General features: G+C 32.7%; 1 protein-coding gene across 11 annotated transcripts in view; it reads right to left on the reverse strand.

Moving 5' to 3' along the window:
• Window positions 1-103: 103 nt before the first annotated feature.
• LOC111049791 (putative peptidyl-prolyl cis-trans isomerase dodo) overlaps window positions 104-18,048 on the reverse strand; it is an 85,648-nt gene continuing 67,703 nt past the window's right edge. For 6 of the 11 annotated variants that reach the window (XR_005571578.1, XR_005571576.1, XR_005571579.1 and 3 more), the window contains 3 exons: window positions 15,154-15,403; window positions 7,802-10,741; window positions 104-948 (listed from right to left, as the gene is read on the reverse strand). Coding sequence is in view for 2 of the 11 variants with exons in the window: in XM_039430506.1 (XP_039286440.1) it covers window positions 919-948; window positions 7,802-8,893 (1,122 nt within the window). In the remaining 9 variants the exon portion in view is untranslated. Of the gene's footprint in view, window positions 949-7,801; window positions 10,742-13,894; window positions 13,929-15,153; window positions 15,404-18,048 lie in introns of those variants that run through there. The other 5 variants (XR_005571582.1, XR_005571583.1, XM_039430506.1 and 2 more) reach the window with 3 other exon arrangements.

Below are 18,048 nucleotides of genomic sequence, written 5' to 3' on the forward strand. Positions count from 1 at the left end.
CTTCCATTCTGTGTGAATTGTGCGCAAGACATATCAATAATTGTTCAAAACAATTATGGCAGATGGTACTTAGTTTCTAGCCGAGTAAATTAAAAAACATTTAGACATTTAATCATTATTTATTATAAAATAAAAAATGGATTTAGTAGACTTATGAACAAAAATAACTAATAGTTGAAAACATGGATAATTTCTTAATAAAATGTTACATAGGCCTACGTTGAATAAGTTAGGAACAGTCAGTTATCAGTTATACGGAATTACATTACTATATTCACATAAGTTACAAGTGACAAGTATTGATAAACACTGTACTTTTGATATTGAGAAAATTTAAGATTCAACTCTGAAAAATAAATATACTTAGAAAAATATTGATAACGATAAGCTAGACATTGAGTAGAAACTATTGACAATTTGAAGAAACATGAAATTTCAATTAATTGGATAATTAATATCCATAAATAATATGCAGTTTGATGATTTTTTTTTAGAAAAATAGGAATTATGAACATTAAATAGAAATCATAAACGCCAAATAAAATTGTTTCATAGTAATGTATATAGTTAATACAATTAATACATTTGGTTAATTAACATTAAATTAAATGATCATTTAATTAATGAAAGTATTTAGTATCAAGTTGAATCACATTCAATACTGTAATTAATACAATAGAGTGATCTAGTCAAGTAATTGTGAATTTTCCACAAGTAGTGAGTGACAAGAATTAATTAATTTACATTACATTTGATCAATGGCAAAAATTGTGTTAAACATCTTTCTCAAGAAGTACCATATTGATTTTACTCATAATGAACAATAAATAGGAACTATGACACACGAAATAGGAACTAAGAACACTAATAATAATAAAATAATTAAAACCATTATTGAAGAGCTGGCTCACTGTATATTTAGTACTCCATGCTTGAAAATTCAATGTCCTGAAAGAAATATATGAACCATATTTTAAGATAATACCAAGAATAAACGATATTAATAAAATCTAATATTATTCATAGACTGGGATTGACTTTTTGTCAATGAATGAAAAAAAATCAACTTATTTATTAGATTATAAAAATATTTTCAATAAATGACTGTTGATTGATTGATTAATTGCCTTTATTAAGGACGAAGTAAGGACTCCAGGTCCTCTCTGTCACATAACCCTTCAACTGTTGGTCAGTTGAAAGAAAAATTACTGATGTAATAGTATATTTCGCACCTAGGGCCGAAAATGAGACTTTTCCGGCTCGAAATCGGTTTTCTCGGCCTACGGCCTCGGACTAGAAAAGATTGAGAGCTGGAAATACATTTTTGCCCGTGGTGCGAACGCTATTTTTCGCCACACAAAAAAATAAAACAATATAATATATATGATAATAATTTTGTTTATTAGGCACTTCCAAAAGCAAAACTGAAAGGTCATAGCTCTAGTAAATCTGAGGTAATGTGAATATCAGAAATTGTCCAAGTATTTATATTTTTTTCATTTTCAGTGGATACAATTACAAATCATAATTATTATAAATATGATTGGGAAAGAACAACAGGCAGGGCCCAACACTATTCTGTTCCCAAATTTTGATAATGAATAACATGTCCAAAAAAATAATTTGTTTTTAGTAGTTTTAAGTAGTTCCAAAATTATCCACCAGGTTTAGTGGTAATTGCAGTACTTATGCTGGGTTTGGTTTGGGTAGATTTCAATATGTCTAAATAGCCCAAAAGATTATGTTCAATTATGTTTTAATGTGGGAGGTTGAGTTTATGCTTTTTCTTTTAAATGGCACAATAAGATGATATGATTATGAATGTTTTGATTCTTGAATAATAAACACAAATAATGAAAAGTTTTTTATCAGTTGTTTTAGCGCACTTGAAGTTTGTACAATCTGAATGTCAACAATGCTTGTTATCGTCAACTGCGGAAGTTGAGGTTAGAAGTCCTATCGTACTCTGAAAATTGAATTTGAATAGTTTATAATACCGTATATCTTATTTGTATTTCATTCATCCAAATAAAATGATAGCTTCTTTTTGCAGAATACTTTATTCAATTCTAGAAGCATAAACTAATTCCGTTTCATAATAAACAATTTGTAAAAACGTTCAGCACCAAGGAATTTGTCCAAGTAGTTCCAAAATTATCCACCAGGTTTCGTGGCAAACGCAGTACTATGAGGTTAGCGAGGTCGGATTCTATTTTACTCTGAAAATTGAATTTGAATAGGTAGTTTATAATATCTTATTTGTATTTCATTCATCCAAATAGAATGATAGTACGGTATCTTATTGCAAAATACTTTATTCAATTCTAGAAGCATGAACTGATTCCGTTTCATAAACTATTTTGTAAACACGTTCACATCAAATCAGAATCAGCTGACTTCAAGGCTGACTTTAGGGTTGAGCCCTAGGGCCGTGAAAATTTTACTGGCCTGGTCGGAAAACAATCATTTTCGGCCTCCATATGACGCAAGAAAACCAGCTCATTACATCCAAGTGGGGCGAAAAATTATGATGTCACCTGAGGGAACAGTTGCAACAAAAATGACTCAATGAATCCCACTTCAATAAAAATAAGTCATTTTACGGTGGTTGAATCCAATTTGGTTTTGATTCTTAGTTAGCAATTGATTTAAATTCCCTAATATTAGTAATATATTTTCTATTGATCACCACGTGGACAGTGTGGACAGTACGTATTATCAAGAGAAATAAATTGACAGACCATGATAATGACAGTTTCAAGTCAATCGGTTAATTAGGAATGGAGTTATCGTGTTCACAGACGTACACACACACATACACACACAAATACACACACACACACACACAGACCAACACCCAAACATCATGTTTTTGGACTCAGGGGACCTTGAAACGTATAGAAAACTTGAAAGTAGGGTACCTTAATTTTTTTTGGAAAGCAATACTTTCCTTACCTATGGTAGTAGGGCAAGGAAAGTAAAAAAGAATATTGATCGTCAGTTCGGCCATTAGCATAAAAATGCCTATATTACAGTACTGCACCGGTACCTACTATTGAAGATGATTACTTTTATTATTTTCCATTTATTTTAGAGAATTTTAAATTTGCAGTAGCTCTTTTATACAGTATCTCCCATTGCAGGCGTAACTTTTCAAATATATATTATCCATTAATAAATCATAATAAATAAATTTTGTAAAAGTGAAGGTGAAAGTTGAATTGAACACATAAAAATGTGGTGTCGCACTCTCAAACTACTTTCCTTGCCATGATATTATTCTTCTCATACTGCAATAATATTCACAAATTCAATCCTGAAAGTTTCCGGCACAAAACTCTTTCCTCCTAAACTATGAAAATCCGTTCAAATTCTGGATAGAAATAATTAGTGGTTAACAATGAAAGCAAGAGGTAATCAATGCTCGAAATTTAAGTATAGCCTACGATTTTTTTAAAACAAGATTTTGAAACAGCTGTAATTAGAATTTGTGAAGTGCATTCCTCATCAGTTTACAATAAATTGAATAGCGAGCTGCTAGTATTATACCAAGAAGGAGACTCATACCAGTAAATGACATTCCATGCTTATAAATTACATCAGGGATATCAATTTGGAAAAATTCGGTCAAGCAATGTTTGAGAAAAATTGTGATCAAAATTGAACAAAATCCATTTAATGAATAATAATAATTCCATCTGTAAAATCCATTTATCTGGAAAATGCGGCGAGGCTTCAGTAATTTTGCAAGAAACGAGACTCAGTTAATAGGGCTTATAAATAGCTATCCAGGAATAAATTCGAAAAATTGGTAGAGCTGTTTTCGAGAAAACCCTGAGTATTACTATTATGACTTATTAGCCGCCATTTTCTATATAGTATAGTCAATATAGACATGAAAAAGGGGGTGTGCTTGCATTTTGCGAGCACCAGGTAGAGTGCTCTATCTCATGTAAATTTCCAGGTACACATGTCTCAGATTGTAGAGCACATAATTACGCCTAGAGGGATTTCGAATCATATAATTATTTAAATTTTAAGTCAGAAGATATTTTTGATGAAAGACTAAAATTTGTCAAAATTGATTTTTCATCTTAAAAATTTACTCATTTTTGGAAAATTGTAGAGAGTTCCGAGAATTGTAGAAGATAGAGAGTTCCGAATGATCTCATTTTATTAGGAATTTCATGATATAAAAAAGTGAGAACAACTTTTTCTGTCCGATTTGGCAGAAATAGCTGGAAACTGGAAATAAAACCGTAAGTATGAGGTTTTTGGGCCACTCTGTATCTAGCACAAAGAAATTTTGCATGAAAAAATTGGTTCTTAAACTTCTCTTATGTATCCAAAAAAATATATTAAAAAATCAGAGCTGCAATATAAAATGCAATCACCAATGTATAAATATAGTGACCGGACTAATTCCATTCTATTGAATTTCTTCGTGTCAAACCATTAGCAATAGAGTTATCGTGTTCATATAGATGTTTTTTGGAAGCAATACTTTCCTTGACTATGGTAGCAGGTAGGAGGACTTGAAAGTAAAATCATTTCAATTAATATTTGGGAAAGAAAAATATCAAGTATTATGACTTGTATGTATTCCTACCTGTATTATTTTTCAGGTGCAAAAAATATCTAAAATAATTCAATATGCAAAAATAAGTAGGGTGAAAGTTCTTGTTTTGAAAATGGAAAGCTTTATGATGAAATCTATATAATAAGAGAGAGTGGGGTTGTGTTTGTTCATGTGTTCGTTTGTTCGCATCAAAATATGTCAACTTGTGGATTGCATACCGGAAAAACGGGAATGATTTAGATCTCCAAATTTTGCACATAGATTCTAAAAATATCAATCGCGTGCACCTGGAAGCCCAAATTTTAACTTTCCTTCTAGATTTTTCAGAATTATTGGTTGAGTTCAAAGCCACTGATCGGTGAGTGAACGATGAGATCAGTGAGTGAACGTGGCTCTGAACGAAGTTTTTTAATTAGCTGTTCTAGCACACTTGGAATTTGGCCAATCTGAATGTCAACGTCAACAAGCAAGCATGGACAAGCATTGTTGACGTTGACATTCAGATTGGCCAAATTCCAAGTGTGCTAGAACAGCTAATTAAAAAACTTTTCATTGTTTGTGTTTATTATTCAAGAATCAAAACATTTATAATAATATCATCTTATTGAAATTTGGACCACGGGCAAAAATGTATTTCCAGCTCTCAATCTTTTCTAGTCCTCGGCCTACGGCCTCGGACTTGATAACCGATTTCGAGCCGGAAAAGTCTCATTTTCGGCCCTAGGTGCGAAATATACTATTACAGTTTTAAGTGATTAGAGAGTGTTATTTTGTTATTCAATTTGGTTTGTAAACAATCTAAATTCAAAATTTTATGTTTTCAAATGTTTGGACTGAAAATTGGACCTGAATTCAAGTGTATGGAAAATAACCTACTTTTTGGGCTATTTATAGTGTACTAGTAGGTAACCCGTGCTTCGCAAGGGTCTATTTTAAAACTTTGCAAAAAGAAAACTTGACATAATAAAAAATTCGAAATTTGAAAATAGGCCTATAACAATCCTCGGTTAATGAAGAATCTTTATGCAAAATTTCAAATCAATCAGTCCAGTAGTTCAGACGTTATGATGTGTCAAACATAATTTTCCTACATCACGTACGTGTATGAGCCAGCTCTTTCCATTATTATAGTAAAGATGATGAATAGATGATGCATGATTTATCAGTATCTTTGAATGAGAATAACTTTTGAACGGTTTGAGAAGTCGGTGCGGTTTTGATGCGAAAGAAAATCAGTTATTTTTATTCGAATATAGGATCCCCAATCATACCTATCATCTAATGTCCCTTTTAAAAGAAATGTTCAGCTGTTTCTATACAACAACTGGAACCATGACAAATTGAAAACTTGACGTAATGAAATCTTGAAGAACTGAAAATAGGCATAAATAACCATCCTCGGTTAGTTAAGAATCTATATGCAAAATTTCAAATTAATCAGTTGAGTATATTTCAGACGTGATGATGCGTCAAACATAATTCCCTATTCCTTACGTGTATAAGCCAGTTCTTTCCTTTATTATAGTAGCCTATAGAAAACTGAAGAAGACATAATACTTGAAAAACTCACAGAATCATATCGATTTTTCCAAAACATCAATAAATTTTAGTATTAATTAGATCCTCCTCAATTTGAATCAGGCAGCCTTTTGTTTTCCCAATTCCAAACAAAATACCTAAAATACTTGTTTCATTGCGAATTCATGTCTAATAGTACATTATAACTGAAGAATATAAATTATTACTTATTTTATTGTGATCTATTCATGTTTTTCTTATGAAATTCAATGATAGGCCTACAGCATGAAGACTATCAATGTCCATTTCATTTGTACTGGTGGCAAAATTTTACATTAAAAATAATTATTTGATAAAATCCAAGTTCAATTGTAATGAAAACAAATTCCTTCAAAAAATAATTGATAATACGTTTCGAGGGAAAAAATTGAGAGCAAAAAAATTGGGAAGAATCGGGAATCCAACCAAGGATCCATCGCTCCGTAAGCTAGCGTTTTACCGTTATGCTAGACGGCCGTTCGAAAATATTAGTCTTGTAACAGCATTTTAACCTCCTCATAAAAAACACACACTTTTGAGCTGCAACAATGTAGCCTATGGAACTTCATGTACGGTAGCATAGATTTGAGCATTAATTCTGAAAAATCTAGAAGGAAAATTGAAATTTGGGCTTCCAGGTGCACGAGATTGATATTTTTAGAATCTATGTGCAAAATTTGGAGATCTTAATCATTTCCGTTTTCCCGGTATGCGATCCACAAGTTGACATGTTTTGATGCGAACACACACAACCCTACTCTCTCTTATTTATAGTGTATAAATCAAAATTCGGGGAAGAAACAGTTTTGGACTGTGCCTGTTAGTCCTTCCCCAATCATTTTAAATAATTCAATTGTGTTCTGTTTATCAATAAATAAATATAAACTTTGCTTTTATGCTTCTATGCTTTTGTACTCTGGAGCAAAGCTCGGAGCCCCGATATTAATGCATTATGTAGCATACAAATGCAGAATGTTCCAAAATATGATATTATCATTCACATGTAAGCTAGTCCCAATTGTATCCTATACTGCTAACCGAGCAATTTATGTTTACCTATATGTCACTGGATCTCAAAAACGGCTCTAACGATTCTCACGAAATTTGGAGCATAGTAGGTTTATGATCCCAATAATTTTAGAGAATTGTGTTAATTGTATCAATAAATAGATAAATAAATATGAACTATGCTTCTATGTTTTTTTACTCCAGAGCTCGGTGTCCCGATATTTGATATTGTGAGAATTAATTATTCATATGACTAATAAGTCAGTCATCAACCATTCAAAATCATGGAAAGAAAAAATGTTTATTTCCAGGTATAAAAATATCTAAATTAATTCTATATGAAGTAATCAGTAGAGTGGAAATCTTTGGCTTGAAGATGAAAATCTTCATGATCAAATTATATTATCCTTTTAATCATATTAATTGCCATCGGACGATCGGTCTCCACTTGAAGAGCCAACTCTGAAAACATTTACAAGTTTCAAAATAGCTTCCTATTGGTTCGAAGCCCACCTGAAGATGTAGGCCTTCTAAATGTTTTATCTACACCCTTTCTAAAACTCATCACCCACGCACAAGTTTACAGATTATGTGTGTATTAGCATCAGCAAGAAAAACTATTTTATTTTTGTTGTCTAAGAAAAAGATTCATCTTACCGGTAAAATATTTAGATTTTGCTGGCCTCCTTCATCCATGGTGGCATCTTGATCGGGGATTCGAAGCTGCATGAGGTCAGCGGCCAATGGATTGCTGGTTCCCATCCAACTGGTCCGATTCGGCTTCAAGAAGCTGTTGCTCTGTTCCTGCCAGTCCCAAATCTGTTTCTTTATCGAGGCAATTGATTTCGCTGTGTCATCTGTTACGTTGGTCGTTTGTGATGAAACATTCTCTTTAGTTGTCACACAGAGCACACATTTGTCCACAGCTCCATCCGTATTCGGTTTCCTTCTTTTGGGATTGAAAGATGAATTTAATGAAGAAGCCAGAGACTCTTCATCATCGAAGTGGCGATGTTTTTTGATGCCAACAACTACATTGTTTGCTGCACAGTTCGACTTGGGCTTTTTCATCAATTCAGCCAGCGAGTCATCCGATTTAATCATCTCATAATCATCGTCTAAAGACGCGATATTAAAAGACAAACTCTTGTCGATTGGAGTTAATTCTCTACCGTCGTCCAAACTATTCCACATGTCATCAAGTGTCAAATCATAATTGGTGCTCGCTTGCTCTGGACTTCCAGCATCAATAACATTACTTGCTAAATTCTTGTCATTCAAGCACTTGCTCATGTTGCTAAAGCAATTACCAAAAATTGAATCTGAGGCTGAGCCAGAGTGAAGATCAAATTGAACATTCAGAGTTTCATTTTCCATTTCGAATAATTGGCTTGAAATGTGCCCCTCAGACAAATGCTCAAATCTATTTCCAAGCTGAATTGGCGTGGGTGACATTGGACTCGAAAGTTTCTCCAATTTATCCGTTTCTCTATCAAAATTTTTTCTGATCTTGATGTTGGCAGATTGCATATGAGAGCGTTGCTTTGCATTGAATTTCTTCTGTGGCTTATTTTCCTTTCCAAAAGGGATATTTATGGACTGAAAATGGGAAACAATACTCTCCCCACATGAATCACTTCCAACCAATTTTCCTCCAGAACAAGGCAGTTTTATTTCAATCTCTGATGAAGAAGAAAACATGATTTCATCTTGATTACTTTTCAAAGACTCGTTATCAAATGAATCCATTACATTGTATTGATTTGCTTTCTTTTCACTTGAATTATTCTTTGTGAATGAAATATTTTTTGATTGAAGATATGCTAAATTTTTGTTCACTATGACACTTTCAACCAATTTTATTCCAGAGCCAATGGAAATTCCAATTTCTTCAAGATTGGAATTTATACTATTCTTTGAATCTCTTCTATTACAACTTCCTTCGGCCTCTCCCTCTTCGCTATCAGACTCTTCTAAGCCTTGATTAGATGATTCTTGAGTTGAAAACTCTTCTTCATTACCAATGGTTTCAGTTTCATCGTGCAATTGAATTTCCGTGCTCTCGAAAAACTTTTTTTCTTTCAAGTTTTTGTTTAAAGATTCATTATTGGATGAATCACTTCTATTACAACTTCCTTCCGCCTCTCCTTCTTTGCTATAAGACTCTTCTAAGCCTTGATTAGATGAGTCTTGAGTTGAAAACTCTTCTTCATTAGCAATGGTTTCAGTTTCATCGTGCAATTGAATTTCCGTGCTCTCAAAAAACTTTTTTCTGTCTCAATTACATCTAAATCCTTGACTTTATCTCTAGGCAAAAATGGAATTTTCATACTGTCAAAACGCAATGATTCTTTTTCCATATTTTTGGCATTACATTGTTTTTGTCTTTCCTCACAAGTTTCATGTCTTTCTATTGCAATAGGTGTTCGAAGGTCTTCAGAATTTTCTTCATTGATGATTTCATTTGCTTGGCAAATTGGTCTCTCGTAAGTGCACTGATTTATCCTGTGGGCTTCTTGTGATAATTGCTCATCTGACAAGTAAGATTGAATCCTAATATTATTCAGATAGGATCCTTCAATCGGCTCAAGTGTTCTATCGGATGAGCACACGTTTTGTATTTCATGGAATACTTCAATTTCATTTTCTTCTCTTTCAAAACTTTCATCCAACGAATTTGACAGATCATGTTCATCAGTGCTTTTAACATCCTTTTCTATAAAAACTTCCTTATTTTGAAGCAAGCTTTCAAAGATAACTTCTCTACAAGCAGTTTGTGTTTCATCAGAAAATATGGACGAATTATGCGATATTGTTTTTCCCAGTTCTTCATTGATCGCTTCATTATCAAAACTGTATAAAGAATCTTCATAGCACGATTGCTCCATTCTCTCTGTTTCATCAGATAGACACACATTTTTGAAATCATGATCTTTACTCATTTGCATCTCTTGACTCATGTTTTCTTCTATTGGAATTTCCTCTGAGGAAATATTAAAATTGGTATCACTGGGTGAATTAAACTCAATAGTTGAGCTATCATTATCTTCTTCAAAAACATAAAACTCACGTACTTCTTCCAAGTTCTCATGGAATTGTACAGACTTTTCAAAAAATGATGTTTTTGGTAAGTTTTCTTCAAATGAACTGTTTTTCAAAATGCTTTTGTTAATTATTGAACGAGTGTCCACTTTTGCTCTTTTGTTGTCCACAGTATTCTTTTCACTTGCTTTTTGCTGCGAATTCTCACTGATGAAGTTTGACATAGTTTTGAATTTTTCAAACTGATTCAAGAGTTGATTGTCCTTGGGACTCTTGATACTTTTACTATGGCTTGTATTTGTTACGTCAGATGGTCGCGTTTTTCTGCATAGTGATTTGAAGGGTTGTATTTTCGTCGCTTCAAACATTTCGGTTAAATCATTGTATACATCATCTTCATTTATGTTCTTCAGTGGGCTTGATGGAACTTCAATGATATCTTCATGTTGGAAGGAATCACGTTCAATAATTGATGATGCGTCATTGTCTTCAAAAAGATTGCAGCTTCTGGCAGTCACATTGCGCCTGTAAGTCTTGTGTTTCTTGAGGAAAGTCCTGAAAATAGTTCATTTGTTATTAAGCGCTGAGAATACAGTAACTCTAATAACACAATTTAGGAAAATATTTCTATAATTAAATAGTATAAAGAATAATATGTTCAATTATGAAATTATTGAATGATAAACCAGGCAAAGTCGGTTAGGCAGCTTTTGCTGGCGTGTCTGCGGGTGTAGAATGAAGCTGCATTTTGAAACTTAATTAGTGAACTGTATGAATGTATAAAGCCTTTTAGCCCAGTCAATGAAGACAAAAAACATGGTTTTGCGCAACAAATTAGGGGAAAGCTGACTTTTCTGTCGGTGTGTTACCATGCACAGTACATAGCCTGCAACCGAACAGTCCCCATCGTTATACCGCTTGCTTACCACCCCCCCCTCACCCCTCCACAGGACCACCCAAAGTTCGAAACAGCAATGGTTTCTTAAAAAAATTATATCTGTATAATATCTGACTTTGATTTCATCCTTTCAAGTAAGAATAGATCTTCAATAAATGATAGGTCTATATAACATTTCATCATATATCTATTGTTCAGGATGTTATTCCCATATAAAGCCAGAAAATAAGGAATTTTTCTCCTCATAATTTTATTTTTTGTCTAATAGAAGTTAACACTTCCGTTTTTCGAGAAAAATGTTTCCTATAAGAGTTATGGCTCGGCTCATTTCAAGACCTTCAAGCGTTAAAAAGTATTTTTATTTTTTCTTTATGTCATCAAAATGTGCATTAATCAGTGTTCATATTACACCATCATCAATGGATGGAACCTCTCTAGATTGAAGTGTAATAAATTGATAATTTCAGAATAATTTATTCACCTCATATATATATATATATATATTATATATATATATATATATATATATATATATATAACCGGCGGTGTAACAATTGGGACTCCTCGGTTCCAGACTATGTACTATGTACACCATGCGGAAATTCAGCTTTCCCCTAATTTGTTACGTATCAATAATGCCTTTATTGACTAGGCTATCTATCAATTCTTACTCTTTTCATTATATTTTTTTCAATTCCAGTCTTCAAGTTCTAGTCTCTATAGTGAGGTCCACGTTATAATGGTTTTTGATTAGTAATGATATTGCTATCCTTGTCTATCATTCAACAAAGCGGATAGCGCTATCTCTTTCTCGCTTTGCTCTGTTGCCAGATCGTCTTTTAACAATGTAGAATTAATAATTAATTGATGAAATATTTAATCTTAATTATGAAAATTCATTACCTATTAAATTATTGAAAAATATAATTTCTTGTATAATAAAATATAATTGATTATTTTAAACAAGAATGAACAGTTAATATTAATAAACCATCATAATAATCATTAAACCACCATCATCACCATAATAAAACATCAATAGACCTGTATCAGCTACCGTCTATAGAAGGCATTGACAAGACAGAGGATCGGCAACGTTGTTCTCCTATCTTTCTCCACTGCCATTATAGCGTGGACCTCACAATATTTTTTTTCTTATTCAAAATTTATTATTCAATACTTTGTATAAAATAAGTTGAGACTTGGCCCTCCATCCGAAGAAATTTTTTGCCAAATCGTGTAGAATTGCAACATTCTCAAATTTATAATTTTAGCTCAGAATTCGATGTAACCGCATATCAACTCCGCTTTACCAGTAGTGCTGTTAGACTTGTAGGCTTAAAAAGAAATTCATTTTTTTATGAAAATGAAAACATCGGAAGAATATGTTTCTCTTTTGAATATCACTCCATCAGAATTATTGGATGCCGTAATGAATGAGAATTTAATATTAAAAAAAAAAAAAATAGTTGGGAAAGTGTCTTGTTTCTATTGGTGTCTGGATCATTTTCATCCGACCTAAAGTTATTTTTTATTAAACTATCTACAGTTAATATTCATAATATGTAAGCGCATATTTTTACTGAAAAGATTACAATCTATTTTGAGCTCTCGTATGGTGGCTAAATTGCAGTGTATTATAATTAGGCCATGTTACATAGTCCTTTGCCTCAAGGCTTGGGGAACAATACCAGAAACTTGCAAAACTAAAGTGATATTCTCTTTTTTTCAAGTCAGCATCTGATAAACATTGGTTTGCTACTTGTCTGTCATTAGATAAAGCATATAACTCCATCCTTTACTAATGGCAAATTGTGTGTAGGCTATGTAGAATAAACGAACACAATATTTCATCTCAATCTTATAAAATTTATAACTGAATGATGATAAAATATATTATTTTATTGGCGAATGAAATATATTTGTCATAGAAAATAGAGTTGATTTTTCATCAACACGAGAATCAACCATAATATTAAATTTTATCATGTTTTATTTAGTTATTAGAATTGTTTAAGGAACAATAATAATGTTCTATCTATCACAAAACCTTTTAATTACCAGTTATCAATATTACATGTCACCGCATCTAGGTGCACTCTTTGTAAACCTGAATTTTAGAACAACCAAGTCAAGTCATTCATTGCCTTATTAGAGACATTAGTAAACATGCCTATGACATCGTACATCGATGAATCCTGTTGCATGCATCCATATACATCTAAGTACATGCATATATTAATCATTTCTTGAATACTAATTATTCACATTTACAACCGCATACATAAAAAACCTATATTTTGAAGTCGGCTAATACATAAAAAAATAAATAAATACATTGCAATATAACACACACAGTTTTTACGAAAATTTTTCTACAGCCATAGTAGCTAATAATTTCAGTTATGACACCACTTCATAGGTGAAAACCCAAAACTAGATAGGTAAGATCTTTAAGAAGAAACGTGGTTTATTTTTATCAACAAGTCAAGAAGAAATGTGAATCACCTACAGGTGAAAGGAAGTGATGAAGAGAATAATAGAGGAAGATAAAATGATTAGCAATGTCTCACAGAAACTCAAGAAAGAATGTGATGCACCATGCACATGTGCATAATGTATAATGCAAATTAGAATGTACATAAAGAAGAAAAGCTTCAATGCATTTACATAGAAGGTATTTGTAACAGTCCAAAATGAACCTGCAGAGGTAGATTTGTTATTTTTTCAAACTAAATAACTACAGTATTATAGCATGTAGATATACCACTACTGAGATTCTGCCACCACCTACTAATTCGTTTACTTACACTCCATTAGCGAACTAGTTCTCTATGACTGGACCTATTGAATGAACATTTACATGTTTAATTTGTATTTTAAATCAGGTCAAAACATCACAATAATAACAGTTTTAAAAAATGAAAATCACAGCGTCAACAAAATATTGGGAAAAGTAGTTTGAATGAGACTGATTGAATTGGTAAAAACTATTTGAAGACAGTAAAATACACTTTGGGGTACCGTAATTATTTTTTATACAAGAATTAAATTATACTGTAATGATAATGCTTTCTATACTCGTATATGAGGTAAGGCTTATATAAAAGGAATGATTTCTAAGTTACTAGGAGAGTTTGTGGTCAAGAATAATTTGATAGGACAATACTTTTGAATTTCAGCATCAGCATGGATCAATAAAACCATACTGTAATTCAAACTTTTGTATTTTTACAGACCTTTGCGAAGCACGGGTTACACCTGCTCGTACTTTCATGAATTACTGTATTCATTGAATGCTCTTATTAGTTTTCAACGAATTCTACTTCTACATAAACATATTGAAAACTGGGATCGGCGCCCTAATGAGTGAAATGCGCACAAAAAATACCACGAATACATCAGTGATAGGTTATTACTATAAATTGATTGAATAAAATGTTCTGGTAGCAGAAAGATGACAATTACTAGACACAGTAGATCGTAATTTTAGAGTTACAAAACATTATTTGAACACTTTTCATAAACATTATAATTCACTTCAATAACATTAATCATAAATAGCTTGATATCAGCTTGACAGTACTGAACATTTTTTTATGCTTTGACTTGATGATGGCTTTCTGATCAGATCAGCAAGTTTATTTTGAAAACTCTGACAAGCAACTAAAAGAGTGATCTCCCAATGCTGTTCATACAATTGCTCAAAGTAATAAATTAATAACTACGGTATTCTTGAAAATTTGATGCTCAGCAACTTAGGAGGTGACAATCAGACGGGTTGACACATCGATACCAGCGAGCGAGGTGACACTCTGTAGCAGTGTGTCTAGAATACATTCGTTGCTGTGCAGTGTATGGTCTCGACTATTGTTGTCAGAAGGTGGGCAGCTGACGGGTTGATAGCTTGTCGGCAGCGCAAGCTGTGTCAACATGCCCTTGTCATAACCCATTATAATTTAATGCATATCAGTTATTGGCATCAGAAAATAATGATACTCTTTGAATATGAATTATTAATATTATTTCTTGAATATCATCTAAAAACAAATAAATGAATAATACTCACTTGTCTATCTTGAAGCCACAACTAGGAAAGTTCAATTTTCCTAATGCTATGCCATAGATTTGATCTGGGTTCAAAAACCCATATTTGATTTTGCACACAGCCAGGTGGTGATCAAAGTATCTTGTATACAGCGGGTTTCTTGATTTGACAGGTCGGTTAAAATGTTCGGCCCAAAGTTCAGCCGAAGGAACTTGCCCTGTTATCAGCCATCGGGGTCTTTTGCTGTCATACAATTCCAAATACATATTACCTACAAAATAAAAAACAAATGGTTCAACAATTTTTTTTCAAAAATTTGGAGGGAATAAACTTGATTATGTGGCAGATTCATTATGTCAATTCAAAAACTTATGAGATAATATCCTGTTTTGCAGCCTATATTTGTTTTATTACATTCATTTACAGCAGGTAACCAGCCGACTCTCCCGCATTTGCTTCCTGATGCTCAAGATGAGAGGCCTGGTGCACTACCTCCGTAAACGAGCCCGTAGTGCATTCGTGTGACGTCAGCACAGGTAGGACTCCTACACCTATAAAAACACTAACTGATATAGATCAGCTGAAATCAACGAAGTTTTATTGGTGTAAGAACCCTACCTGTGCTGACGAATGCACTACGGCTTTGTTTACTTAGGTAGTGCCTGGTGACGGAGAGGTATCTGGTAATGATGAACACGCTCTCTTCCATTGGTACATCACTTATGGATTGCTCCTGTGGGGTCATTCAGCAGGGGCTGCTGATGTCCTGAGGCTGCAAAAGAGGGCTTTAAGAATTATAACAGGCAGTGACCATCTTGCCCACTATAAGCCCATCTTTGCTCGCCTTAGTGTACTGACTGTCATCAGCCATTACATCATCCTGTGCTTGGTGTATGTCAGGAATATACAGCATACTCTAGCTGCTCGTAGTGACATCCACCGCCACAACACCATGCGCAGTGAGCTATTGGATATTCCCAGGAGACGCCTCCACCGATCACAGTCCAGTTATAGGATTTCTGCCCTGAAATTCTACAACAAGCTGCCTAATAGTGTGAAGCAATAGTATGAGGCCGCCTTCAGGAGAACCGTCCGGGAGCTACTGTGTGACAAGGCATATTACAGTGTAAATGAATTTAAGGGTGATAATTTGAATTTTTACTAAAAGCGCGTTTACTGGATCACTGCCATCTGAACTGTTGCAGTTTGTGTTGAATTACAGTACGTGTTTTTTTGACGCCATCGATCCCACAATTGTGGATAATGAATGAAGCCGAAGGTATTCATTTTCATTGAACAAATATTTGATAAGTTACTATATTTTCTGTATAATATTTGTGGAAATAAATATGTTATTATTATTAGTTGTAAATCTAATAGATGTATTTTCAATGAAAAAATATTTGATATAATCTATATAATTGTTGTGGAAATAAATATGATCTTATTATTATTAGTTGTAAAACTCCCAGGTGGGAGACGCTAAGAAAATTCTGAGACTATAATTTATAATCCAATTTTTCAATTGGATGTGCAAAGCACATAGAAAAATGACTTAGTAATTCCGCAGAACAGTTTTTTTTTATCCAAGCAAAGAGTGCTTCTCATGCAGCAGCGGTTGTGACAACTTCTAGTCCGATTTCAATCGGTCCGTTTTAAAAAGCGCAAGTTTCATATAAATATTTTTTTACAAACACATCTGACATTAATCTTCATATTTCTACAATCAAATCACTGAGTCTAAATAGATTCATATATTTTAAAATGTTTAATGAATGGAAATAGCAGTATTACCATACAAAAGAATGCTTTCAAACAAAATTAAAAAAGTGAAAATTCTCCATAAACTTTTGTTTAGTAAATTATATGTCATTTTTTAAATTTATTGAAACTTTTTTCTGTTTTAGGTATTTTTATTTGTTTAACAAAACATAATATTATAATTGAATTCAACTTAAAACTTTCTACTCGACTTTTTATTCTAAAAATCCAAAAACTCTTGTATAACAAGGGTTTGTGATATTTTTATCCAAGAAAAGAAATCACTGGAGGAGGCGTCTGTGAAGTAATTAAATGAATTAATCAAAACAAAAAGATTCTTAGAAATCTCAAATTTAATCTGTGGATTAATTGATTTGTCATCCAATTACATTATTCAAATCAAATCGTCCTATATATGACAACATATTTGTGACAATATGTTGAATAATAGCCTAATATTAGTAAAATCCTAAAATTATCAAGAAGCAGAAAATGAAAACTGGTAAGTTATCAGGAACCTGAAACCTTCTGTTTTAGTTTTAGCATGGTACCACTCCACGACGCCAACTTGTCAAGATCAAGGTTAGGCTGTCCACTGACGGTAGGGCATGTTCATGTACATGCATGTTTATCATGCGCACAAAACATCTTCAACATGCATGTTTTATTGTCAGCGAGAGGCTTTAACATAATAAACAACCAATAACTATAAAAATGAACCACTGGAACATTACAAAATGATAGAAAAATAATTCAGTCTCAAAAAGAACCGCAAAGAAAAAATAAACAACAAAAATCAGAGGTTTAACAACCTCACCTCAACAAATTTTGCTGGAAACCTTTTTTAAAAAGATGATTTTTGCAAAATTTCAAGTACTCAAGTCAATTAATTAGTTTGGTAGTTTCATGGCTTACTTTAGATAAGCTATAGATAGTCTCTATCTATAGCTGTGGTTGTTCAGATTTGATATATGATGCATCAACAACTTTGATCCATATATGTTTTATACTAGATCCAAAACTTAATTCATAGATTTCTTATTTTTATGAAATGAAAAATAATATTCTTTCTTCCATGCTTTTTCATTAGATGTCTCCGATGTTTAGAAAATAAAGCCATCTTATTGTTATCTTAACAAGCCAGTATTGTATATA

This window comes from Nilaparvata lugens, chromosome 6, assembly GCF_014356525.2.
Source record: "Nilaparvata lugens isolate BPH chromosome 6, ASM1435652v1, whole genome shotgun sequence".
Classification (NCBI taxonomy): Eukaryota; Metazoa; Arthropoda; class Insecta; order Hemiptera; family Delphacidae; genus Nilaparvata; species Nilaparvata lugens.